We start from the raw sequence: 27,476 nt of genomic DNA, 5'->3' as shown, positions 1-27,476 counted from the left end.
TGTTGCTTGCTTTAGCTAGAGACAAATTGAACATGAAAAAGAATACTGTTGGACAGTGAATGGCTAAGTAGGAAGGCATCTACTTATTGAAAGGTTAGCATTAAGAAGAAAAGGTGGTACATTAGATACTAAATTGAAAATAGTGCTATTATACTAGAGTGACAATAGACTCTCTTCCCTCCCCCGTCCCTAACCCTGCCTTAGCAAGAGACGGTACATGTCTTGTACTTATGTAAAAGGGAAAAGAAAAGAAAAGAAAAGAAAAGAAAAGAAAAGAAAAGAAATGGAAACGAAAAAGGAAAGAACACTCCACCAAAGTTTGCAATCAGCATTGACGGCACTTTAAGTGCATTCATCTGTGTCCACAGAGACAGTGGGCTCTACTCTCCTGGAATGATATTTACAAAAACTTGTCAGGTGAAAACCCAGCAGAGCACTAGCTACCTTCCAAACAGACGTGTCGCCTCGTTTTTCTTTCTTTTCGGCATTCGGTGAGCAAGGCCTTTCATATTCCAACGTTGGCAGGTAAGACGAAGCCACCTGAGAGAGAATAGAAACTTGGATGACGCTGTTGATAAACAATTCATTACGGCTGCTAAGTAAGACGATCCTCACCAGCCACTGGCACAAAGGCATCACCTCTCAAAAACGAGCTCAGGAAATTAAGCTTTGGGGGGAAAACATAAGTTTATGCTAATTGCTTTTCAATTATGAGTGAGCATGATCTTGCTAGTTGCTCTGTAGAACTCGACAGGGCTGATATTTGCATGCTCACTTGAGAAAGGGAGGTTTTGTTCCTTGGTGTGAATGCCTTGTTTGTCTTGTTGAAACGGGTTATGTATGATGACTTTGAACTCCTAAGACTGACTCAATGTATTTATAATAGAGTATATTGTACAGTGCTTTCCAACAAAACAGAGTTGCCCATAGTTGTGTTTGGGTGTAAAAATTGGTAAAGTGTCAACAGACATAGATGTGGTGTGTCTGGGTCTGAGGTTAGTTGCTTGTTATTCACAAGCTCTGATAGCTGCCTCTACTGCATTAGATTCCCACTTGTATCAAGTGTGTGCGTGTGTGCGTGCGTGCGTGCGTGCGTGAAGAGTGGGAGTCGTCTCCCATTTCCTTGTTGTTCATGTGGAGGTGAGTTTTTGTTCTGAGCCTTTAGTCACAGCAAATAATCAATTCACAGGTTTAGAAGAATAGATGGTCAACCAGTACAGACAGATTGATATCTTAAATAGTGTATTACATTGATTATTATATTCCTGTGCTTTGCATAACATAAAACAAATGGGGCAGTGAATTCATTACAGCATATTGTCCTAGATCATCTTGAGTTCTATATGAACTAATTATTTAAAATCAGCCTGTCAGAGGTCACTGAATACTCATATGAATGTACTGAAGGCTGATGATGGGATATTGAAGGGACAGAAATAAGATGAATATGTATTTATATCAGCACTGAAACCTAGCTCTAGATTGATCTGAAGCTTGTACAGAGACATGTCACCTGGGGCATCCTAGGACTGTGTTTCTGTGGAAAAACAAGGAGTCATAGCCTCCATATTTGCATTAGTCTGTTAGACTAAAATAACTCAAAATGTAATTACCAAGACAGAGCAAATGTCATTCTTCTTGTGGTGGAATTGAATGATGTCAATGTTGACCATTCGTATTCATCACTGTTGAGAAAAATATATATATATTCGCAGAAAATCTATAAAAAGAGAAATTAATGTATGACTGGCAATATGCTCCCTGCATCAATATTTCATGTACTGTAGCATTAGGGGATTGGATTTCCCCCCTTTCGTTTGAGAGTGTTTGCTCAGAGACTTCCTTCCTCTTTAAAGAGCTGTTAGGAGGAATGATTAGTATGTAATGTGTGAGCCTTTCTGCTGGAAACCTAGGGGCTGCCTCGCAGTAGTTTCCCTTCCTTCTTCTCAAATCAAGTGATGGTGGATATGCCTCCTGGCCACCTTTCACGGGACTTTTAGTCCTTACCCAGGGAACACCTGCTGTATTCACCTGGGGGTGTTTAACACCCATCTTTCTCATCACCCCTCCTCTACAAGGGCTGAAAGAGAAGCAGTCAAATATTAGTGTATGTAGTATAAGATATGGGCTACCTTTCATTTACAATCTATAGTCAGTATTTTCAGCCTGAGATTGTGAGAGTCATACTGATTGAACAGAAGTTCAAGAGGAAGTATAATATGGTACTACATCTCAGACAGAGGGAAGTTACTGTTGGACAAGTCACACACTCGCCAATGTTGGAGTGCGAAGAGGAGACCTGATGTGTTTCGCTGATAAAACATCAGTGTGCAGTGTGAGTACCTGTCAGCCCTCTTCGCCCTTCACGTGTAACGCAGAGACGGGGAAATGTGAGATAGATGCTAATTGGACCATGCCAACACTCTGGGAAGAGAGAGAGGGAGATGGACAGCACGTCCCTATCGATTCACAGATCTAAGGCGAGTGAGAAGGAGCCGCAGGATGCTGTCCACACATTACCCATTCACTGCACACTCCCGCCTCACCATCCATCCGTCCATCCATCCATCCGTCCATCCATCCATCCATCCGTCCATCCATCCATCCATCCTTCCCCCTCCCCACACACACACCACAGACACTTAAACTGCAGTCTCCACTGCTGCCCTAGCCTTTATCAGCAGCACAAGGCTGTATATGTGTCTGTTGTTGCACCTCTCCCACTTCAGATGTCTCAGTGGGCACTTGAAAAGCTGCGCGTAGAGGGGCTGTGAGACCTAGCACCTCTCGCACTGTCTCCTCTCACGAGGGAATCTACCTGGCAGATCTGTGTATGAAATGCTAATGTGGATCGCCTGGCTCTACTTTGATGAGGGGAACACTGGGGCCTCTTCTCAGTAAAACCAACCTGCTCTGTGTATTTAGCATGTGTGTAATGGTGGAAGCTGCCAAACTCCAGTAGCTTCACCCAGAGTTTAAGCTTCCCAGACGTGAAAAGAATTCTGCGCTGCAGGTGATATGAATATATTACCGACCTGCTTACGCCGTTTGTTTTCCTTCTGTTTTATCTGAGGACTCATCGAGGCACGATAATTCTGCATTGTGTGGAACAGCACTACATGATTAACTCTTACAATTGTCAGAGATCTTGAAGATTTTGTATTCATGATGATGATGGACTTGTCTATGTTTTGCAGCAGTGCTGCAGTAAAAGTAGAAGAGAGAGGGAGAGAGAGGAAGAGAGAGAGAGAGAGAGAGAGAGAATATATGAGTGGAGAGTAAATTGTGTATTTCTCCCTGCAGTGGCCAGCAGATGGGTGCTGTCTGCATCATCCTAGCACTCCTACTCTATGATGAGAACTCAAGAATCCAACCATTAAACACACAACAGATGGGACACTTTCCCTCTCCTACACAGCCCTCATTAAAAAGCCAAACAACATATAGGAAGGTTGAGAAGTGTAGGGATGTTTTCTAATTCCTAATTTCTAACCACCGACAAAAAAAAAGGTCCTCTTGCACAGATATAATTAAGCCTGTTTAATTTGGCATGTAAACATAGGGAAATGAGACCATCAGAGGCATCTCTCATCTAAGGACCTTCTCTGTCATGCCGATACAGGATGCTGCTGCCAGGAGTCAGGTAATCAAGGCTGATGCGAGGTTAGGACAGATGGCGTTTGGAGAGTGGTGGAGGACGTGGTGTTGTTGACTTTGGGAGAGGCAGTGGGAGGGGGTAACTGACACACCGCCCTGCCCACATGACTCAGTGGGAGACATTACTGCAATGGGCCTAATTAGCTCCCAGCCTAATCTGTGTTTAAAACCTGCTGCTGCTTTTCTTTAATTACCCACAAGTGTTAAGACTGAGAGACGTAATGGTGCTCTCATGTATGTGTGCCTGTGTGTTTGTGTGTGACTTATGGAAAGGCAGGTGCTGTTTCCCAAAAAACGGGCGCAAGGGGGCTGGGGCACGGGTAAATGCAATGCAATGGGCCTATCCTGCACTGACAACCTTTTTTTATAAAAAAAAAACTTTGTGAGAAGCAGGGCAAAGGGGAAGGAGTCGTTGTTCTTTTCGCCCTACCTGTGCACATGTGTGTGCGTGTGCATGTGCGTGTGCGTGTCTGTGTGTGTATGTGTCATACACATGATTTTTAGATGTAGCCTCAGAGTGTAAATCCATGTTTCTGTATTTCTTAGAATGTTAACACAAGGCGAATTGACTGGTTTAACATTCCTTGCTGAAGGAGACTGACAACCAAGCAAGCATATCCTCATCTGTAGAGCTTCCACCTCAAGTTCCAACATTACTAAGAGGGCCATTTGTTCTGTTGTCGGAAAACAAAATGATCTCCCCTCACCTCCTTGGAAAGGCTATAACGGAGTAAGTCTTCTCAGATCTGAGTTTGACAGGGGGAAAAGTAGAAGGGAACTGCAGTCTATGTAACAAATCATAATTAATATGTGATATGGATGTGTTTTTTCATCCTCCTTGATTTGTGATGACATCCATACCGTCATCTTGTGCAGGTGCTGGGCTGTCAGCTCCATCAGATATGCACAGAGGATCAGAAAAGTAATTCATACTGCTGCCAACAACATTTAAATTGATGTGAAATGTAGATGAATATTCATTACAACTTCAAAATTTAGACATAAACAAGACATTTCAGGGTTCAACTGCAATGTCTTGTTTCATTAACTTCCAATTAGAATATCATGTGCTTTATATTTAATTTGGCCAATTGGATGGAGAATGTTTTTATTTTTCTATTTTGGGGAGATAAAAAGTGAACAGACTGGTTGTTGTAGTTCCCTCTCTGTCAGGCTCTCTCTGTTCTGAGGACAGAACAGCAGCATAGAGATATCTGTTTGACCCTCCCATTCCTTTGCTATCTTCTGTTTGACATCAGCAGTAGGCTGATGTTGTGAAATCGCATACATTGGGTGTGCACTCAGCAGGAGTCGAAAACATTAGCCATAAGTGGCAGACGACAGCTCTCTCTCTCTCTCTCTCTCTCTCTCTCTCTCTCTCTCTCTCGTATTTAAACATCCACTTCATCACTAGTGTAATAAACAGAAACATACCGTTGAGTTCATGCATGTTTTAAATCAGGCTATATGTAGGTAGATACCTTGACATGCTGCTGCGACTTTTAAATATAATCTGCATTTAAAGAATAGGCAACAATTTCATTGACAAAGCCAGCTGCAGCTGATTTCTTGGCTATCTGAAATATGTCAAATTATCAGACAATTGGAACACTGATTGAAGAGCCAATTTACCGAAACCCAGAATATACAGGTAGTATACAGGACTGCCAATTACCATTCCTCTTGATTAGAGTGTTTAGTTACTTTTTGAGGACAGATTAAATATGCTGTTGCTGAGTTGATAGTAGGTTTTGTCGTTTGTTTTGATTGCAGAGAGTTTTTAATATTTATATATCTTACCTGTGGAGACAGGAACTCTTGTCACAGATTATAGATGTTGAATATTTGGCTCACATTAACAGCCCTGCCCTAATCCATGGTGACGTGGAACAGCCTCTGCTATGTGTCTCAGTGGCTGTGCTGGCAGTAGGTATTACATATTACAACTGCTCCTGTTGGAGTACATCACCAACAACTAAAGCTGAGCTGCATAATTTGCATGTAGATGTTTGAAACATGGGGATTAGTCAAGGATTCTAAGCATATTTTAATCCATGTATTTTTCTAAAGGGATTCTGTGATTATCTCCCCAAGTGTGTGACAGCCATGACTCTATTAATACCTTGTCTTGGTATAAATATTATTTCAAACATTACATTGCATTGTAAGTGGTAGCATCAGAGTAGTTGCCTTTGAAGTTTGCAAGTTCCTATATCCATGTAAACATCAAATCCACGTTGTTGTCCTCTCAATAATCTCCACCAATCTTAATTCTACAATGGTACTTTGTGAACAATGTGTAGATGTACTGTATGCCTGTGTTGGATGTCAAACATGTTCTATTGTTGTCGTTGGTCCATTTTCCTTTTGATTGGTCTGTCATGACTGATCTAATAAGACAGTTATAATCTACAGTATGTACACATATGTGACTGTATGTCACAACTAATATATTTATTAAAGTGGCCTTTAATCCTTTATACTGGGACCAAAGTTTCCCTCTTAAACACAACAATCTAACTCAAGCCAGGAATAATTAATGTGTAGAGGCCTGCAGGTTCATTGTAGTAATTGTTTCTTTTAAAGGGAAATTTGTATGGCCTGTTGGTGACGAAAGGCCATCCATCATTAATGTACTGTACATGTGCAATAGCAACATTACAGGATACATCAAAAAGAGCAATACAGTCATATCTTTACCACTGAAATGCTCTCTTCAATATGTCATTTCAATTTTGAAAAAGGGCATTTAGCAGAACTGTGTTTTTTCTTTTCATTGCTATGCCTACCGAATTCACAGTCTGCCATGCACTTTGAGTGGCTTAATGTCCTTATCACTGAAAATGTATTTGTTGCTGCCCTGGTTATTATTCAGATTGCCCAAGCACAAACTAATCCTTTCAGTATGCGCTGGCAGTGCATAAGAAATGAGTAAAACCTTTTCTGATATTTTCAACAAAACCAACTCATGTTGTGTGAGTAACTGGTAGGGCCCTGTGCTGGCCTGATACATGGATCAGAACTCATTGGGCAATATCATTTTCCAAATAGCTCCCTGAATTCACAGGCACAGACAACCTTTGAAATAACTGAGCGACTCATCACATCCAAAATTGTTTTATCTTTCATATGCTGAAAGTGTGGAGAATACTGAACAGTGTCTTCTGTTCTGTACTTCAAGTCAACTGTTTGAAATGCTCGCCCGTCTCAAGCATTTTTATGGGTTGCAATTTATTTTAAGGGGATTTGTAGAAGTTTAACTCACAACTGTATTGAATTAATCTCTCTGTGTCTCTTCCTCTCTCCCTCTCCTAGGAAACACAAAATGGTCACAGGAGTCAACGTCTGTCCTTGGTAAAACTATCCAACGTTGATCGACCAACAGTTTTTTTCTCAAGACCCTGGATGTTCCATGATGTAAATGTAGCTTGGTCATTACCCTCAGTTGACGGCTAGGCCATGAGCCTTAGAGGATCTACCCGGACCAGGCCCTTCTCTGTTTGGATTTAGTGCCACCCTTGTCGAGACCGTCACTCGAGGCTGCAGCGGTGGCTGGTGGTGGTGGTGGCGGCGGCGGTGGTGGGAGGACCTTCACACACACAGACATTGGGATATATTTACAAAAGCACGTTCCACCATGAGGATATCCACCACCTCCTGTCTCTGTCCTTTTCTTGTCTGCCTCTGCTTCCTCCAGAGGTGCTCCGGGGCCAGCCACCATGCCCCAGCCAAAGTGCCCGCCAAGAACCAGACCAAACTGGCAAATGGAGAGACAGAAGTGCACCACAGGCCTAAGAGGGGATGGATCTGGAACCAATTCTTTGTTTTAGAAGAACACATGGGACCGGACGCTCAGTATGTGGGAAAGGTATTGTTTGTCCTACTTTAAATGAATAATTTCAGTGCAAATGGTAAACAGCTTTTGATCCCAGGAAACTTGAATAGCTAGCTTGCTCTGGGGTTTTCTGTGCTCTTTCACATTGGAAATATGTTGTGGCAGGAACAGGTTCTTTTTTTAAGGGATTGTCTTGTTGGTATTCCAGGTGCTTTTGTTCTGTCTACTGATGTGGAAATACAAATCACATTTGTGAATATTTTTATGAGCAAGACGTCTGAAGTTCTTCTCATGATAATGTGCTATGTTTTATTCAGTCCAATTAAAGAGATTCATCAGAAAGTCTAGCACTTTAGGCAGCTCAGCTAGGGTGAATGAGGTTTGACTGTGAAAATAGAGTTCTACATCAAACTTTCAGTTCCAAAAATATAAAAATGTTGGCTCTCTTTTGGAATGAGCCACAGTAGCAAATTGGCCAGTGATACATTATGGGGCCCAGGGCTTTTGGTTGCATTAATAGTTAAAATACTGTACTGTATAAATGCCACACTTTTGAGCTGCGGGCTGCAATTTGTCACCCAGACGGAGAGAGAAACAGGAGATAACTGGTCTCTTATTCAGAGGGCAAGAGTGTCCTAGCATGTCTGGTCAGCGGTCACCGCAGTGACTTTTGTGTTAGTTCCACAATAAGCCAAGGGAAACTGGTTAAGTCCTATGCTTGCAGATTGCCTGCCCTTATCTCGTGAAATGTGGAAATGTGTTTCTCTGCTGCAGTGATCATTATTCTAGGCACTCAGGCACAAGCTAATCCCCTCAACCGCACTCAGAGAGACAGTGAACAAGGGAGGCGGATCACTCCTGACTGCGCATATGTCTGTATTTCAACAAGAGCACGGTGCGAAAGAAAAGATTCAAGGTCCGGAGGGACAACAGATAGAGGGGTGGAACGAGAGTGAGAAAACACACAGTAAAACTCAATATCCTCTGAATATTGTCATGACAACAGAGTATATATTGTATGTCTTAATCACAGATGCCCTTGTGGTGTTGACAGAGCAGGAAAACATGTATACTTAAAGGTGATATTAATGAAACATGACATCCTAACATGATTAGATGCATGACTGAGCAATACAATACCAAGGTGCCACCAAAACATACTCTTAGCTGGAGTACAAGGTTATTAGCTGAGGAATTCTGATCGAAACTTTTATAATGGTTAATTAGTGCACTAATTGCATGAAAGAGTAATTACTTTCATGGATTATATTAACATTAAATACAGCAGCTTGCTTTGAAGTTGCTGATTTTTTAGCAAGCTCTATCATGTCGAAATAACATTGGTCAACCCCCTTCACCTTGTGTGTCTGTGTCTGTCTGTGTGTGTGTGTGTGTGTGTGTGTGTGTGTGTGTGTGTGTGTGTGTGTGTGTGTGTGTGTGTGTGTGTGTGTGTGTGTGTGTCTGTGTGTGTGTGTGTCTGTGTGTGTGAGAGAGCGAAATAATAGCTACATCAACATAAACAGCTAATCCAGGATGATAACACGCCACTAAGAACAAACATTATTAATTTGACATGCACACTTATGAAGATAAGGTCTCCCCATGGCTGTTGTGAAACATTGAATTATGTGGGCTGGGAGTGATGTGCCTTGTTCTAATGTGTCCAGGAGACAGAATGACCCTTAATTAAGATAAAACAGAGGAGGATTAATCTTTCACATTCAACACTATATTGTTTCTCCACTATGCTTTATTAAAAACTGCAGAAACCAGCAAAGTACGTAGCCGTTCCAATATGGAAACATATATTCACCTATACAGTATGTGAAATAAATACATATGTCAAATATATGTACATATATAACATATATAATATATTTACATACACATGAGGTATTTCTGTATTTAAATATGAATAAATTTACTGAAATTTCTAAAAAACAGTTTTCACTTTGTCATTCTGGTCTATTGTGTGTGGATTGATGGCAAATTATTTTAATTTAATCCATTTTAAATTGAGTCTATAACACAACAAAATGTGGAAAAAGTGAAGGGGTCTGAATACTTTCCGAAGGCACTGTATTTCATCTCATCTACTGGGAACAGCAAAATCCACCACTTAAACTAAATTTCTTTAAGGGATGTTCCACTCTAAATAAACTAAAACATTTTCCACTTACCTTGGCTACAGCTGACTCACCAAGACAATATTTTGTTGAAAATTTTAAAATGCAGTCACGTGATTAGTTTAGTTTAGTTTATTTCATAAATGTATTTCAAAAATATATTTAAATGCATTTTGTTACTAATATATTTCATAATATTATTATATATAAATATATTTAAATACAATCAGATTTTCCTGCCATATATTTAAATATATTTTCATCCATTACCTTTCCATATGGGTTTCCCTGTAGGTGAATGGCAGACTCTTTTTGATGTCAATGTTCCTGCTGTTGTAACAGTAGGTTTTGACGTTCAAATCAAATCAAATAACATTTTATTTGTCACATAGATCGCATACAGCGGTAATTGATATAGTGAAATACTTTGGGATCTTGCTCCGAGATCAACAACAGTCAACAACAATCAACAAATCAACAATACAATATAATATAGTAATAATAAAACAGTGACAATAGTAGTGCATACGGGTGTAGTGTAAGTACTGTACTTAGTAATGGTTGTGTAGTAATGGTTGTAATAATAACATAATGTCAAGAGTATGTAGCAGCAATATTACTGTACATTATTGGTAAGAATAAATCATGAAAATCTGACAGTATAGAATACATATTGCACTGGACATTACGCAATCCAACCACATGGTGAGAATTACTCAGCAGTTGCCCATGTGTATCTCTTACCCACACACACGAGAATGGATGCAGACAGGACAGAATGACTTCTGGGAATGAGAGTGGAGGGCCAATCTGTCAAACTCATTTTTAATCCCCCTGTGGTATGCCACATAATCCCCAGTGACACCCCTCTGGGGACTGATGCATTTGGGAATTGACAGGTCTATGTTGAGTGAAAGGCAAATGCAAGGCAGGGGACAGGCCTTGTACAGATATGTTCAGTAGAGACTAGAGACACCCATTGCCCTATTGGGAAGAGTGAATGTCCACATGTCACTCAGAACACCACACAATGCCATGATGTTGTTCAACTTGTACAGTAGTATGCTTTCCTTAGATGACAATGCCTGTGCAATATTGATGGTTGGTTATGAGCTGATCTTTCAATTGTACTGTATTTGGTGGAATTGTCTTTCTGGAAGTATTTTGGATATAATGGAATCTAATTTGTGATTAGCTACCTACAATATTTGTTACTGACCCTTTCTGACCAAACCATTGTCCAAAACCAGAAAGTCTTACCTGCAGTTCCAGAGATGTGAATGGCTTTTGATAGATCTGCTGCTTAAAAGTAGACTTAAAGTTAAAAGAGGAATCGCCCCTCTGTGTGTCTTATTCTATGTTCATTTGCAGAACAAAATGCCAACGTCTACAAAAGGTGGCAAAATGTTTTATTCATACAGCTTTTCAATGGATTGTGCTGTGACAGAATCAGGCATCTGTCTTGTATTTAATGGTACAACAGTGGAAAAGGTGAAGTAAGGGTTTTACTTAAATTGCTTTTCTTCCATGCTTTGCAAAATAGGAGCTGAGCGCATGCTGAGTTCTGAATGCTCATTACCCATTGAGTGGTAATTTAGAATGAAATAAAATACACTGCCACAGCTCATACCACTCCTTGTTTGTAATAGAGAAAAGAGAAATCGCTCAGAGAATTGTTCTTTAGAGAACCCAAACCCAATTACAGTTATACTGTATTATCTTAGTACATAAGATAAGTGTGTGTGTGTGTGTGTGTGTGTGTGTGTGTGTGTGTGTGTGTGTGTGTGTGTGTGTGTGTGTGTGTGTGTGTGTGTGTGTGTGTGTGTGTGGAGAGCTGGAGAGATGCATTAATTTTTCTCATCTCTGTCGAGGCCATTTGGATGAATGCACACCCAGTCTGGCTGGGGCTCATGGGCCATCAGTGATCATGTCAGGAAGCTTCTCAACTGCTCTGTTCTAGATAGGGTCATGGTGTGAACAGCCACAGGTGATTCCATAATACAGGTGTTGGCCACCACACACTGGTAGACCAAGGCCAACTGACCAAATGTGTGATCACCAATTCATCTACTGCATTGCACAAGGCACAATTTGAAAACCACTATTTTCCAAACACCTAATTGGTGTTTAAAGTTAATTTCCCTTTTATCTGTAAACGATTTCATTTCTGTATCATTAACACAACTTTGACATGCGGCAGTGAGTGGCGGCAGTATTAAATAAGTGTCAAGACTGATTCCCGAACTCTAATAATCTCATTACTGTACATCAAGAAGTCAACCATCCCGCCGGGAGACAACGTTTCATTTTATTTCTCTCTAGCAGAAGTCAAAATAGAGGACAACCATTAGGGTGGATCACGGTGATGTGCATCAGCGGCACGTCTTCATCACGCCCCCATCGCAATCTCCCAACGCACGGCCATTAGCCGTGTGCTCCATCATCAAGGTGCCGTTGACTGTGACTGTTACAAATCAATCGTAGAGAGAGAGCTCTGAGGATTTGATTGGGGGAAGCATGGCCGAAACGCAGCGATAATCAGACAATCAAGCGCACCCACATAAAAAGTGATTAAGTCCTCTTGAGCGAAGAATAAGGGCTGAGATTTAATCAAAAACCAGCCCTCCTCACTAATTGCAAATATGAGGCCCTGGCACTGATGATGAGCCAACCCCCTTTTTTCAGACCACCTTCCCTCCCCTCTCCACCCCTACTGTTTGTGGAATGAGTGCACCCCATCCCACAGACACTATCAATTTCAACCTTCCTATCAGCACTTCTCCTTTCCAAAATTGCAGAGACATTGTTTCAAGTCATACTTGTGTCAAGTTAAGCAGGAGTTCGATCCATCCCTACCCAAGACCGTTGTTGCTAACATTTGTCTGATTGCTGCAGCTGGTGTATATGACAGTGTAGAAAGCAATGTGGGTATAAACGCATGCACACACACAAACACACGCACACACACACACACACACGCACACACACATACACACACAGAAAAACAAGATAATCAGTTCAGATAATCACATCCCAATGAGTAGACATGCATTCTAATTTGTCTGAAATGACAAAGGGTAGAGCACACCCTCTTTGGCTGTTTGATGATATCTATCTGGGGTTTGTCTAAGGATATGACTGTTCCAGCCACTGACTTTAGAGCCCCAGACACTTTTGATCCCTTTAAACTCCAGTGTAATGCATTGCCTGCAGACGGCCACCAGCCACACGCCATTCATCCATTCGTTTTAGGCCATTATAAACTCACCATACAGAGAGATAAACACAATCTCCCACTCTGCAGCCCAATAGAAGTCTAAGTCTTCCTGGGTAGAAAACATAAAACCCAACCAAAGTCACAGAGGTCACCCCCTCTTCCCCAGTGGCCAATCACAAAATGTAATGATGTTTTGCCTGCCTTGAAGAATGCTGTTTATTTTGCTTTGTCTATGTGGCCTGGCCCACGCATACCCTCTGTAGGGCATTGCAGTCATATTTTATTGGCCTTCAAGATTCCCACACACACACACTGGTGATGTATGTTAAACTCTTATCCAGCCAGTTTCATGGATGAACAAAATTGACACTAATTACATTCAATAGGAAGGGAGTCATGACATTTTCATGAATGAACTATGAATAAAAGATTGTAGTGCTGAACTCAAAAGTCCAAGAAGTAGGCCTACACTCAACAGAAATGGAGTTGTGTGTGCAGGACTATGTGACAGCACACGGTGCCTGTCACAGGCTGGGAGTTGAATGATGTTGTCCCTAGCCACTGATCTTAGATAGATAATTTCCACCAAATGATTAAGGATAGGATTTGAGTTGTGTAAACTGATCCTAGATCTGTCCTGAGAGGGCAACTTCCTAGGGCCACAGGTCCAGACTATCAGTATTGCCCATTAGGTGACATGATTTATATGTCACTGGGGTGGTTCTCAGGTGGCCTAACAGTGTCTTGCCCCAGTGTTTGATGTCAGTGTAATGACCCGCAACCCGTTGGCACTTTTATCTCCCATAGCTTTGGGAAGGGAACAGTCACCATAGGCTATGCATCAGTGGTTCACGCTTTACCCAGCATGATATATTAGCCATTCCCAAAGAAGTCAATGGCTAAATTAGCACTCTGACTGCAGCCTAAATGAAATTTATGTGCTTCTGTTGTGGAGTACTTTTTTGGACATGTAAGTGGTTCCATCCATGTTGTAAGTAGTGAGTAGTGTGCTGCACCTCCTCAGATATACAGTGTTCATTTTGGCACCCTTCTTTAGATTTAGTCTGGTTTTAGTCATTTTGACTAAAATAGCCTGAAGCTTTAGTCATATTTTTGTCATTTGGATAATGATTTTATCTAGGTCTAGTTACTGTCAAAATTATGAAAACTATGGGACGTTTTAGTGGACTTACTGTCATTTCATTTTAGTCACATTTTAGTCACATATTTATAACATAATTTTCTTCCCAACCAATTTGCCTAATTAGCAGAATAACACATTACTCTGCAGCAGATTAAAAGTCACACCCATGAGCAGGGCACATAAAGGGCAGAAAACCTAATCAATGCAAAAACAAGCTCTGTATTTGAGAGGGTCAGCCTCAGCAAGGCAATGCACAGATTCACTGATATGACACTTTACCGCAGATTTGTAAATCAGTGATTCTGCTCAGCACCAACTGCCCCTCTCAAATGCCAAGACTCTCTGACTGTCTTGAGATTTGTCGTATTCCCAGTTAGTTTGTGGGTGCGAAAGCTTTCTTCTCCCATGGTAACTTTGCATTCGGTCTTGTTTGGTTGACATGATAAGTAGCCCCTTTTTCTGGCGATAGTAAGTGTGTGCCTGTTTGCGTCAATATCCGCTTTTCAACAGTGGTGCCAGTGTGTGCCAAGGCTTACTGGCGGCCAGCTAGCGATCAAAGCCCGGTGCTTCGAGCCTAGTGAACGAGCCTGTTCGAATTTTGCTATCTAGGCCCACCCGTATGATTTTCAGTTTGTTTACATTCTGCAGTTCGCAAGGTGACGAAATATAGAGACACTAGCAACACATCAAATCGTCCGGTTTCCCACCAGGTTCTGGTAACTTAAGCCCTTTGTGACAACTGTATTTGTAAAAAAAAAAAGTGCTATTCAAATCCATGTGATTGTGTAGTTACAGCCAGCTAACTTGGATTATGCTTGCCACCCACCAAGTTCACTAAGCACTTGGATGATAAGAATATCCTTAAAACCGCGCCCCTATACCCTTTTGGCCTCATCAGGACTGGGGGGGTAGAGGAGGCTAAAAGCCCGATTTAAGCACAGAATAGGCCTGGAGCAGAATAGCCCTGTTGAAGACTGTGAGTGACTGTGAAAAAGCAATTGGCCTTGGCGCGCACGTGCAAATGACCTGGGCATGGTATTCATTTTCCACCAATAACAACGTTAATGCAACGTTCCATTGAGGACGTTTTACAATTTTTTCTTGCATGCTTTTGATTGGCTGAAGCAAAAATCACCTCAATCTCTCCAAAAACTATTTTCCATTTATTCAGATTTTAGTCACAGAGATACTTTCATCTTGTCTAGTTTTTTTTTTGTTTTAAAATGAAACATTTTGTTTAGTTATAGTTTTTTATGGGTCTATTTAGTCAGTTATGGTCTCGTCTTTTGCCATGGAAAAATAGGTGTCATTTTTGTTGATGAAATTAACACTGAGCTACAGCAGCCTACTGCATATACTGTATATACACTTTCACCATTTCAGAAACAAACAGCAAATCACAGAATGGCTTCAGTTACAAAGCTACCCCATAGCTTCCTGTAATCATCGTAAGGTTTAGTATCTTTTGCAGCGGGACACCTTTTTGGATTATTACTGCCTGTTTAATAAGGGGCCTTGTGGGTAGTTTTACTCACATATTGTGTAAAACTCCATCTCAATATTGGTCCAGATCCAGGCTACAGTATAACACTGATGAATGTGTAAACACATGTTTTTTTTTGTGGTATTGATTCATACTGTATCACCTTTATCCTGCTCCTGATTGAGAGCTAAAATTCTATGGGAACTTTGACTCCCTACCTAATTACAGGTTTGATGTTTACCACAGAAAGAACAGTTTGTTCTCATCAAGAGGTAAGCTTGCAATCAGCAGCAGCTTTTTAATTAGTGATTAATTTGCTCAATCTCAGTTTTGATTAGATTTGGCCTCAGCACCTTCACTGCTAAATTTAACGTTGTGAAATAAAGGGTGGGGGTGGGGGGTTCCTACTGTAGAATGCAAAAACAGTGATTAGGGCTGTTTTGTATGTCCCTTGCTATTTTGTATTTGTCTAATTTAGATTATAATTTAGATTGGAATTCAATAGCCTGTTATTGCCAGTGCAAATCAGCTGATGACTGGACTATGACTTCAGTGTGCCCTGGGGGAGCTGTCCTCCAGGCCTTGAGTTCTTTGTCAATACATTATAGCACAGCCAACAAGAACAAGCCTTGCTGCAATGTTATCACTCAGTCAAGCTCAATGGTTGACTACATGATTCTGCAATGAATGTTGAAAATGTTGCTAACATGAAGACGGTGCTAATAGTGCTAACACAAGTAATTACAGCGTGTCTGAATTCAAAATAACCTATTTAGCCACATGACTAGCTAATTGATGATTAACATTCCAATTGAATTGGAATGAAAAATAATATTAAAATCTACACACAGTGTTAGAGCACAATGATAAAGCCTTGCCTATTACTTTGCACCTTATGTCCTTTGAAATCAGAGTTGTGTCATGTATTATTCATTGGGAAAAATGGGAAATGGTTTGGACCGTAATGTTCCTGTTGTACAGTGTCGTGGTTTTGAAATGCAGGGGAATATTATGAAATGTTTTTATTATGAAGTTTTACTGAAACCCTGCAATGTAATTGGCACGAGTGGTAAAATCCCCCAGCTACCAAGTTTTCCTCTCTGTCTTAGTGGAATAAGAAGCAGTACTTCCGTCAGTTTATAAGCATTTCACTAAACCAAAAACTTTCATCTCAAAAGATGCCACACTTACCCTAACTCACCTAAATGATAGTGTAATGCTTACATAGGAGATTTTGAATATGTTATGAGTTATCGAACACTCAGAGGCTTGCCTCATCACCATGCTCTGTAGTATTGGGCCATGTTTCATGCTGCATATACAGCTTCTCTCCCAAATCTTTCCATACTTTCTTGTATTTTTGACTGGCATATGTCATATATTAAATATTAAAGTTTCAGAATAGATACAACTTCAAAGAGAAACTAATCTAAGACTTGTTGTTTAGCAATGTGTTTCGTTTACATTCCATGTCTGGTTTCTCTTCCAGCTTCACTCCAACTCAGACAAAGGGGATGGATCCGTGAGGTACATTCTGAGTGGGGACGGTGCTGGGGCTATATTTGTCATTGACGAGGTGACAGGAGACATTCACGCCACTAAGAGCCTGGATCGGGAAAGGAAAGCACACTATGTCCTACACGCACAAGCCTTCGACCGCCACACTGAAAAGGCCCTGGAACCAAAGTCGGAATTCATCATCAAAGTCCAAGACATCAATGACAATGCCCCAAAATTTCCGGACGGCCCCTTTGTAGCTTCTGTGCCTGAGATGTCAGAATTGGGTAAGGACTGCCCAGTTATATTTGTCATGTGGTTCCAATGAGTGTACTTGTATTTGCAGTCTGGCTTCTGAAGGATAAGACTTGGCGGCCATTTTGGTTTGGCTGGTCTACGTGAGCAACCTTTATCTAAGAAATGCACGCTACACATCACTTATTCTTGCTGTAGATAAATGTATTATATTCATCTCTGATGTTTTATTTAGGAAGCATCAGAATCTCAAGGAAGAGACAATTTGGTCTGGTCTTGATGTAGAACAATAAGTTTGACACACTGTAAAAACCTTTTGCCTACTCTATATATTTTAATTACACAATGTTTCATAATACAAAATGGTTCAAGTCAACTCATAAAAGCCATACATAGTCAGGCACTACATCAGGACAGTGAAAATTTGTAAAATGTTCAATTTGATTCCTTTTCCCTCCTCTCAGTAGTTTTGTTTAATTTCCATATATTAATTTTTTGCACTCGAGTGGAGTCTTCTTCTTTTTTGTTTTTATTTTCTACTCCGGCTCTGTGATGGTTCCCTGGGGTGGCCAGGTCTTTATGAAGCACTCTATAGTGCCTCCCCATCATCCCACCGTCGAGACTGTGGAATCCTCCACATCAAGGGAGAAAAAGCCTCCACTCTCCTCCTCTGAGACAGTTGCTCCTGATATGCCCAGTATCATGTGGCAAACATCTTTGTTTATCTCTTTTATTCTACCATTCTCTTTTTAGCTCGGGTGAACAAAAGCCACCCTTCTTTCAGTCCAGTGGACTCACAGTGAAATGGCAAAACATTGTTGTGCTGAAACCTTTCAGACTGGATCTCAAAAGGTCTGCTTGTTGTCCAAATGGTGACAAGCTTTTATCATGGTGTTTTCTCCTCAGAAAGATGTAGGACTGTTGCATTCAGTTGCCATGGTGTTTCCATCAATGCCACCTTTTGTGTTCCTTGAGCCTCTTTGTCAATATGTCTAAATTCATCTTTTTTTGTGTCCTCAAAAAGCTGAGACCTCTTTGGACATTTTTAAAGCCTCATAGAAGAATTGTGCAGATACTTATGTACAAACAGTTTAAAGAAGCCTGAAGTCAAACATAAGAAAATCATATTCATAAAAGTTAGTGTTTTTTGTGTAACCAGGTTTTCATTCCCATATGAATGTTGTGCTTGATATATTTATGTGTGATCTTCGCCAATCAACTGCATCACACTTAAAAATTACTTTAACTTCAACCTGTGGATAGTAGCTGGCTAGCAATGTGACCAATCCGTTTGCAAGTTTGTCAATGGTGTACAATGATTTAATCCAAATGTGTTCTTAGTGACAGCCAAACAATATAGCAGGCTAATGAGGTTTAAGAGAACGATGAACACCAATGGCAGAACCCTGCCGTTTTCTTAGAAATTGGGGGCATGGCCTTCTTAAAACTTTGTGCTGTCTCGTACTACACATATTATGTTGCATGGACATTCATTGTTTGACTCTGCCAGAGAGATTCACCTATTTCAAAGTTTCCCCGTTGACTGCAAACTTCAACGCCAGGTACACATGTAGAATCCATCACCATTGATGCCCCAAGGCGAGGAATCAAGGACCGCGAAGGGGAAAATAATTACCCTTTCTTCCCGCCCCTCCTTTTGCTACTGTCCATTAAAGCCATTCCTCTTCGGCTTGGCGTCTGTGGCGTCAAATCGGCTGTAACAATCAACTGTCCTCACCCTCCAGAGCACTAATCCCCCAGCATTTGTCAATACGGGTGCTCTCCAGCGGCGGAAGGGGCTGTCTGGGAGTGTGGCGGCTAATTGCCCATGATGTTCTTTTTTTCTGTCTAAATTGATTAGCTGGGAACGTGCCAGGTACTCCAACATTACCATTTCAACTCTCCCATTCAACTGCAGAATCACATTTTTGAGTGCCAGATGAAAGGGGTATCAATTTTCTCCTCCTCCAGCACTCCTGTTTGAACGTTCTAAATGGACATACAGGAGGTGAAACTAAATATATTTTTTTTCTTTCTGTCATATCACTGACTCTCCACAGCTACTGGAAATGTTTCTGTTAAAAAGATGTCAAAGCAGAGGCAGAGTATATAGGGGGTTTTCATCCAATAAATATAGAACGTTAACAAACATTTGTGGCTATTCTGAAATTGCATTAGAGTAAATATTTTCTAGAACCTTTGAGTAAAGAAAGAGGTTTAAGGCCCCATACAAAAGATGAAGCACATTTCAATCTTTCTCCTTTCCTCAACCTCAACCCTTCTCAAGTGAGAAATGGGGTTTCCAATAGATGCTGTCACCCATCATAAAATACAGATCAATGCTACCACAGAGGAGCTGGCAAGATAAAAGTAATTTTGTATACGATGGAGTAGTTTTACATCTCTCCAGCCATATTACATGAAAACTCATTTTTACTTGGGGGATTTAAATTTCCCTTTCTTCCTGTCTGTTGCGGTAGGATTACCCCGTCAGTCTTTGGAGACACTCATCAGTCTGAGAGCCCAGGAAGCACTTACTTTTCTTGTGGAAGTTTGATAGCACGCTTGTACTAAGTTAGCAACAACAATAGGCTATGCGGTAGAGAAAAAATATCCTTTCAATTCATCAAGGCTTTTGTTAAATTTTGTCTCTCTACAAGAAGTGGTGGCTCTCTGAAACATCACTCTATTTGTAGTTATACAATTGCAAAATGTCTGATGTGTCTACCCCTCTAGGTATTCATAGCACTGTGCACTCGGTCAATAAACTACCCCATAGACTAGAATTGTTTTCAAACAAACATTGTTATCCATTGAAACAGGAGTTTAGAATCTTTGAGAAGACATATGTGATGTTAATGTTGAATTAACCGGGGGTGGACAGGGTTAGGGTTAGGGTTAGGGTTAGGGTTAGGGTTAAGATATGTGATGTCAATGTTGAATTACCCGGGGGTGGACAGTCTCTGTTTTGCTACGTTTGGTTGATTTTCACTGAAGACGAGGAATAAAAAGAGCCTGGTCACTTTCAATCCCATTTCAGAGGCCAACCTGAGCTTTCAAAACTGCATTAAATGTTTTGTGGTCCAGGCAATAAGTCAACATCAGACAGTATAGATAGATGGATTGAAACCAATTGGAGGTAATGAAAGTGAACATGGACGAGCTAGGGGTAAGAATAAGATGAGATATGTGACCTGGGTTGTAAGAGGAAAAGATGATGTACCATCTGGGCCATACCACCAATGAAAGGAAAATGTGCATTACAAAAACTGTGTACCTTTGGACCATTTAAAAGGGTAGCTAGCAATAATAGATGTGCTGTTTTTTGTACCCAAAGGAAGGTACATTCCACTGTAGATATAAGAGCAGTAATATGGGAAAAAAAGATTTCACATTTGATGTAATTTAAGTTGATGAGCTGTGTTTAAATTGTGTTTAAATGTCATTCCTTAGGGGGAAAAGATGTAATTTGGTTCACAACAATATAGAGCTGCACGAAAACACAATGTTTACTACAGTGTAGTGAGCAATATTACATTTCCATTGTATCTTGGTAATTAAAATCTAATTATGAATAGATTAAATTGCACAAATACTTATGTTTCTCTCAGGCTTTGATCAGAAAACGTACACAAATACTAAACTCCTTTATGTTTCCTGAATTAACTTAATCCATTTTCGACTAAAGCATGTGGATAATTTGTTATCAGTACAAATCATCCATAAAGACAAAAGCACATAACCATATGCAGATAGACATATGACAAATTCAGAGAAGTCTAATGCTTGATTTTTAATAATATGATGTTTCTTTTCAGGTACTTCTGTATTCAAAGTTACTGCAACGGATGCTGATGACCCCACCTATGGAAACAGTGCCAGGGTTGTCTACAGTATTCTCCAGGGACAGCCATATTTCTCTGTTGATCCCAAATCTGGTAAGACAGAAGTGTACTCATTCCCTGACCTTGACTGTGTATACACCTACATATACTGTAACTAGTTATAATGTATATTCATCATGAGCACTACAGGGTACACAATCATTTTTATAGGCTACTTACAAGTTTGTATGCAGATGTTTCTTTTCACAGCATTCCAAGGCATACCTTGGAAATAGACCTCCCCACTATGAAACCTTGGCAACAATGACGTTATTATAGCATTTCTGAGATCATAAAAAAAGCAGATGTAACCACTGTACAGCAATATAGCTCCACATGGTTTAGCACCCTATCTACGGTACTCTCTATCTGGGCCATAACTAAGACTGTCCCCTTGGGGTCACAGGAAGCATTTGTGTAGAAGCTCTCACAGAGCCATTGTTTCTCAGCTTTAAAAAAGACACAACTGACATGAAGTGCTTTGAAATAGTTTCACTGTTTGCAAAATGCATCTTTTGTCTGAGAGGTCCTTACAAGACTCTATAAAATGTTAATAGGGAAGCCAAAGTGCAAGTACAATATATAGTGTGTGTGTGTGGGTGTGCGTGTGCGTGTGCGTGTGCGTGTGTGTGTAAATGGTGTTTGTGCCTGTGTCTGTGATTGTTCAACATGAATAACATTTCACAAAAACTCTTGAGATTGAGTGCTGCAATTTCCATGGACCCCTCTGAGACTAACAAAAGAACACTACAATTATGACATACATGAATCGATAAAGTTGACGTGAATGTAATTCCAAAAATGTCTCAAGGGAAAAACACAACTTGCAGAGACACAGCAATTTAACCAATGTATTCCTATATCATGTACGAGAAACTTATTTTTGCAACATATGTTCTGATGAAACTAAGATGTTTCTATCATCTAATCTATACCGGTGTCTTGAAACATCAGCAAAATTGGTTATTGTGTGTAAAATAACTGCTTTGTTATTTAGAGGCGAGTGTAATGTCCATTTCTCTCTCCATATCCAGTATGCAATTGGTCATATCAGATGGGTTGTTTCGCTTGGGCTGACTTGGCATCTTGTCTGCATTGTAATTCAGCATGGGGCATGTGAAGGCACAGGGACGTGATTGAAGACCTAGCCAGCTGCTCACTCCTCCACACAGCAGTGTTACACCCAGGCATAATAATGCACTGTCTCCTGTTGTTTTAACTACCAGCACCCCACCCCCTCCCACAAACTAGGACATGAAACTCTCAGATCATAGGACAAAGGGCATGGACATGTGTTTCCTACCTATGTAACCTGCAATATTCAGAGGGAGGTCTCTGAGGTTTTTGGCCCGTTGCCGCAGATGAGCCTCACACTGCTGTAGTAAACACTTTGCATCTGTTCAGGAGCACATTAGCTTGCCAAGACATCCTCCTTTCTACATGCATCTGACTCCCATGCTACTGCTGCAGCCAAATCCACTCTCTCATGTAAAACTAGGTAGATCAAAAGGCCTGTTGTTTTGAGGTAGACTTTGTAACAACCCTTGCCCTGATCAGAGAAAATGCCCTACAGAGGAGATAAACATAGTGTTGGGACCCTGGGGCCTACACAGAAGTTCTTGAAGGATCCCTGAAGGACTTTCTTAAATTTTACGCAAATCCTCAAAAGCGATACAGAGAAAATAGTCAACAAACCATATGCAGTATAACAGAAACACAGAACACAACAGCTTCATCTGAAACTGCTCTCTCCTCTGAAATCCTCTTAGTCATGACCGTAGGAAAAAAACAAATATTGCTGCTACAAATTATGTGAAACTCTTCGTATTACTGTTTATAACTTTATTGAGAGGCTTGCCCAAGTTTCTCGTAAGTCATAAGTATGTATTGTACTCTTAGATATATACATATACAGTAAGATTTTGCAGACAATAGGAGATAAAGGCAGTAAATACAGAATGTTTCTAATCTATGGAATTGATCCAAATCTGTGATCATTTTATTTGGAGACAAAATATATAATGCATTATTATGAGCCTGTATTGTATGAGCCTGTATAATGTTTTGCTGTGTACCTAAATTGTGTGTTTATATTAGGACCTGCAAGCTTGATTAATTGTTTAACCGAGCGAGCGCAAAGAAAAACAAATAAAAAAACAGTATCCAAGTTAATTGAGTGTACAAATACCCAGCTCAGATGGATAAACATGAAGAGTATGAGAAATATTATGCTCAATTTCAGTCTGATTCTGAAATAAATGAACGTTAACAATGTGGGATCCCTAGACAAGATTTTAACACACAATAGTCATCCGGAGGTCCACGGACGCAATGTGACACTTTATAATAAAATAACTCTGCCATTGTGAAACCCATCCCTCCCTCCCTCCCTCCATTACTTTTTCTAAATGTCCGTTTAAACATAATAGCGTTATTACAATTTCAAAATCACACAGAAAAAAATCTGGAAGCATTTTCATGACTACTTTTTGATAGCCAACATCTGCAAGTCACGTCCTGAGGTGCAATTAACAACTGCTCCCGAAAGCCTTACCCTAGCTTTACCCTCATTGTGGTGATTAGAAACTGAACTTACAGTTATTAATGGCTTACCCATTTCAACCGTAATGGGTTGCACACATAGATAGAAAGACAATAATAGTTATTTGCATGATCAATGCGCAATTACATGTGAATCAAAGACGGTGAGCACCGAGCCTCCGAAGAAGAGACACATACCCACACCAGTATGTCGACTCAAGCCACAACAGTTTTTCTCTCAGTCTATTTAGACCTTGTTTTCAATGAGCACCCTTATGATATCTCCCATGTGTGTATGTATGCTACAGTATGCGTGTCTGCGTAAAGGACTATGATGTTGATAACAACACCGAAAGTGGGCAGTCAATGTGTAATGATGTGGATAATGAATGAGCAAGCTCCCCGAATTTGTGGCTTATACCTGGCAAAAATAATAACTAGAAAATAATTTTAAAAATCACTCTGGTCACTAAGAGCAAGCTGTCATGTGGCACCCATGTATCTACCTGATACCAAGTGCATGGCTGCAACAACTTGTGTTAGACTGGTCTGACCGCTGTTTGTGTGTTCTTAGAAGACTTTCACCACCTTACCCTCACAGTTATGGCATGTCAAGCCACATATTGTCTTCAATTGAACAGGGATATGTTTGAATATATTATTTTCATCCTGACTGATATTGCTTCACATACTGTAGTAGAAACATTTATTTTGTCTGTATTTTCATGGACAACTTAAGTCTGGGAAAGTGTTCAAATGAAACATATCACATATATCACACTTATCTATTTAATGTGTACTTGAGACATTGCTAATCTTTCATGAGGTACTTTTTTGTAATCCCCATGTACCTTACAGGGTTCTTCTGTAAAAGAGACTCAAGTCTTAGTAAGATCTCCCTATATAAATAAAATAAAAGATAGATAAAAAAATAAAAGATAGATTAATACACTTTTAGATCGCTCCCATTCTTCATGGGATATAAACCCTAGGTCTTAAAGAGTTGTAATTTGTATTCAAACACTATCTGTAAGGATGTCAGAGATGACAAGCAAGGGAACAAGAAGGATTAAAAATGTAGATGATCTTGCTGTCCTGAAGAGATGGAGGAATAGATCGATTTACTAGAGAGAAGAAAAATTTAAGTGCTTTTCACCAACTTAGTCAATCTTGACTTACGTATATATACTGTGTGTATACTTTATTAGGAACACCTGTACACCTTCTCATGGTGGTGGTGGTGTAATGGTGTGGGGTTTTCTTGGCACGCTTTGGGCCCGTTAATACCAATCAATCATCTCTTGAATGCCACAGCCTATTTGAGTGTTGTTGCTGACCATGTGCATCCCTTCATGGCCACAATTTACCCATCTTCTAATGCCTACTTCCAGCATGATAATGCACCATGTCACAAAGCAAAAGTCATCTCAAACTGGTTCCATGAACATGACAATGAGTTCAGTGTTCTTCAGTGGCCTTCCCAGTCACCAAATCCAATAGAACACCTTTGGGATGTGGTAGAACGGGAGATTCACAGCTTGAAAGTGCAGACTGAAAAATCTGCAGGAATTGCGCGATGCAATCATGTCATCATGGACCAGAATCTCAAAGGAGTGTTTCCAACATCTTGTGGAATCAATGCCACAAAGAATTGAGGCTGTTTTGAGAGCAAAGGGAGGCCCTACCCAGTATTACTGGTGTTCCTAATAAAGTGTTCGATGAGTGTATATATGTATGTATATATTTTTTACACTTTATTAGGAACACTACTAATACTGGATAGGCGATGATTGATTGGTATTAACGGGCCCAAAGTGTGCCAAGAAAACATTCCTCACACCATTACACCACCTCTACCATGAGAAGGTGTACAGGTGTTCCCAATAAAGTGCTCAGTGAGTGTGTATGTGTATATATACAGTGGGGGAAATAATTATTTGATCCCCTGCTGATTTTGTTAGTTTGCCCGATTACAAAGAAATGAGCGGTCTATGATTTTTATGGTACTTTTATTTTAACAAATAGAGACAGAATATCAACAAAGAAGTCCAGAAAAAACACATTATATAAAGTTATAAATTCATTTGCATTTGATCGAAGGAAATAAGTATTTGATCCCCAAGCAAAACATGACTTGAAACCCTTGCTGGCAAGCACAGAAGTCAGACGTTTCTTATAGTTGGTCACCAGGTTTGCATACATCTCAGGAGGGATTTTGGTCCACTCCTCTTTACAGATCCTCTCCAAATCCTGAAGGTTTCAAGGCTTTTGCTTGGCAACTCGAAGCTTCAGCTCCCTCCACAAATTTTCTATAGGATTAAGGTCTGGAGACTAGCTAGGCCACTCCATGACCTTAGTGTGCTTCTTCTTGAGCCACTCCTTTGTTGCCTTGGCTGTATGTTTTGGGTCATTGTCATGCTGGAAGACCCATCCACGACCCATCCTCAGTGCTCTGGCTGAGGGAAGGAGGTTCTCGTCCAAGATCTTATGGTACATGGCCCCGTCCATTGGCCCCTCAATGCAGTGAAGTCGTCCTGTACCCTTAGCAGAGAAACAACCCCAAAGCATAATGTTTCCACCTCCGTGTTTGACGGTGGGGATGGTGTTCTTGGGATTGTAGCATTCAGCATTTCTCTCCCTCCAAACACGAAGAGTCGAATTTATGCCAAAGAGTTCAATTTTGGTCTCATCTGAACACATCACCTTCTCCCAAGCCTTCTCTGAATCATTTAGGTGTTCATTGGCAAACTTCAGATGGGCCTGTACATGTGCCTTCTTGAGCAGGGGGACCTTGCGGGCAGTGCAGGATTTCAATCCGTTACGGTGTAGTGTGTTACCAATGGTTTTCTTGGTGACTGTGGTCCCAGCTGCCTTGAGATCATTACCAAGCTCCTCCTGTGTAGTTCTGGGCTGATCCCTCACCCTTCTCATGATCATCCTTACCCCACGAGGCAAGATCTTGCATGGAGCTCCAGGCCGAGGGAGATTGATGGTTATTTTGTATTTCTTCCATTTTCTAATAATTGCACCAACAGTTGTCTCCTTCTCACCAAGCTTCTTGCTGATGGTCTTGTAGCCCATTCCAGCCTTGTGCAGGTCTACAACTCTTACCCTGATGTCCTTTGAATGTTCTTTGGTCTTGCCCATGGTGGTGGAGAGGTTGGAATGGAAGAGATTGATTCTATTGACAGGTGTCTTTTATACCCATAACAAGCAGAGATTAGGAGTACTTTTCCTAAAGTGACAGGACTAATCTGTGTGCCTCATGGGCATATAACCGGTCTGTATGAGCCAGAATTCTTGCTGGTTTGTAGGGGATCAAATACTTATTTCCTTCAATCAAGTGCAAATTAATTTATAACTTTATATAATGTGTTTTTTCTTTTTTGTTGATATTCTGTCTCTATTTGTTAAAATAAAAGTACCATAAAAATTATAGACCGCTCATTTCTTTGTAATCGGGCAAACTAACAAACTCAGCAGGGGATCAAATAATTATTTCCCCCACTGTGTATATATATATATATATATATATATATATATATATATATATATATATACACACACACACACACACACACTATATACAGTAGGACAATAGAATTGTTCTCTGTGGCTGAGATGATTGTGGTCATTAGGCTAATAGATCAATTCCAAAAAGAAAAACAAACATACTTCATTATCATTCACGGACAGATCACAGTATCAGTAAAGCACAAATGTAATTTTTTCACATCATTATTGTTTGGAGTGGGGCAGAGATTGAAAGCTACAATAAACATTCTAAATCCATGGTTACAGCCACAAACAGTTCAATTTATCAATATCTATCCAAAG

The 27,476-nt window shown here is 40.4% G+C and overlaps 1 protein-coding gene across 1 annotated transcript in view; it reads left to right on the top strand.

Moving 5' to 3' along the window:
- Positions 1-7,294: 7,294 nt before the first annotated feature.
- LOC310810825 (cadherin-18) overlaps positions 7,295-27,476 on the top strand; it is a gene marked incomplete at both ends in the record, with an annotated part of 50,379 nt that continues 30,197 nt past the window's right edge. The window contains 3 exons of the mRNA XM_083678679.1: positions 7,295-7,525; positions 16,952-17,246; positions 21,033-21,152. Of these exons, the coding sequence (XP_083534805.1) occupies positions 7,295-7,525; positions 16,952-17,246; positions 21,033-21,152 (646 nt within the window). The remainder of the gene's footprint in view (positions 7,526-16,951; positions 17,247-21,032; positions 21,153-27,476) is intronic.

The sequence above is a fragment of the Argentina silus genome (assembly GCF_951799395.1).
Source record: "Argentina silus genome assembly, chromosome: 1".
Taxonomy (NCBI): domain Eukaryota; kingdom Metazoa; phylum Chordata; class Actinopteri; order Argentiniformes; family Argentinidae; genus Argentina; species Argentina silus.
The sequence above is the reverse complement of the archived record's forward strand: the minus strand, read 5'-3'. Positions and strand labels throughout refer to the sequence as shown.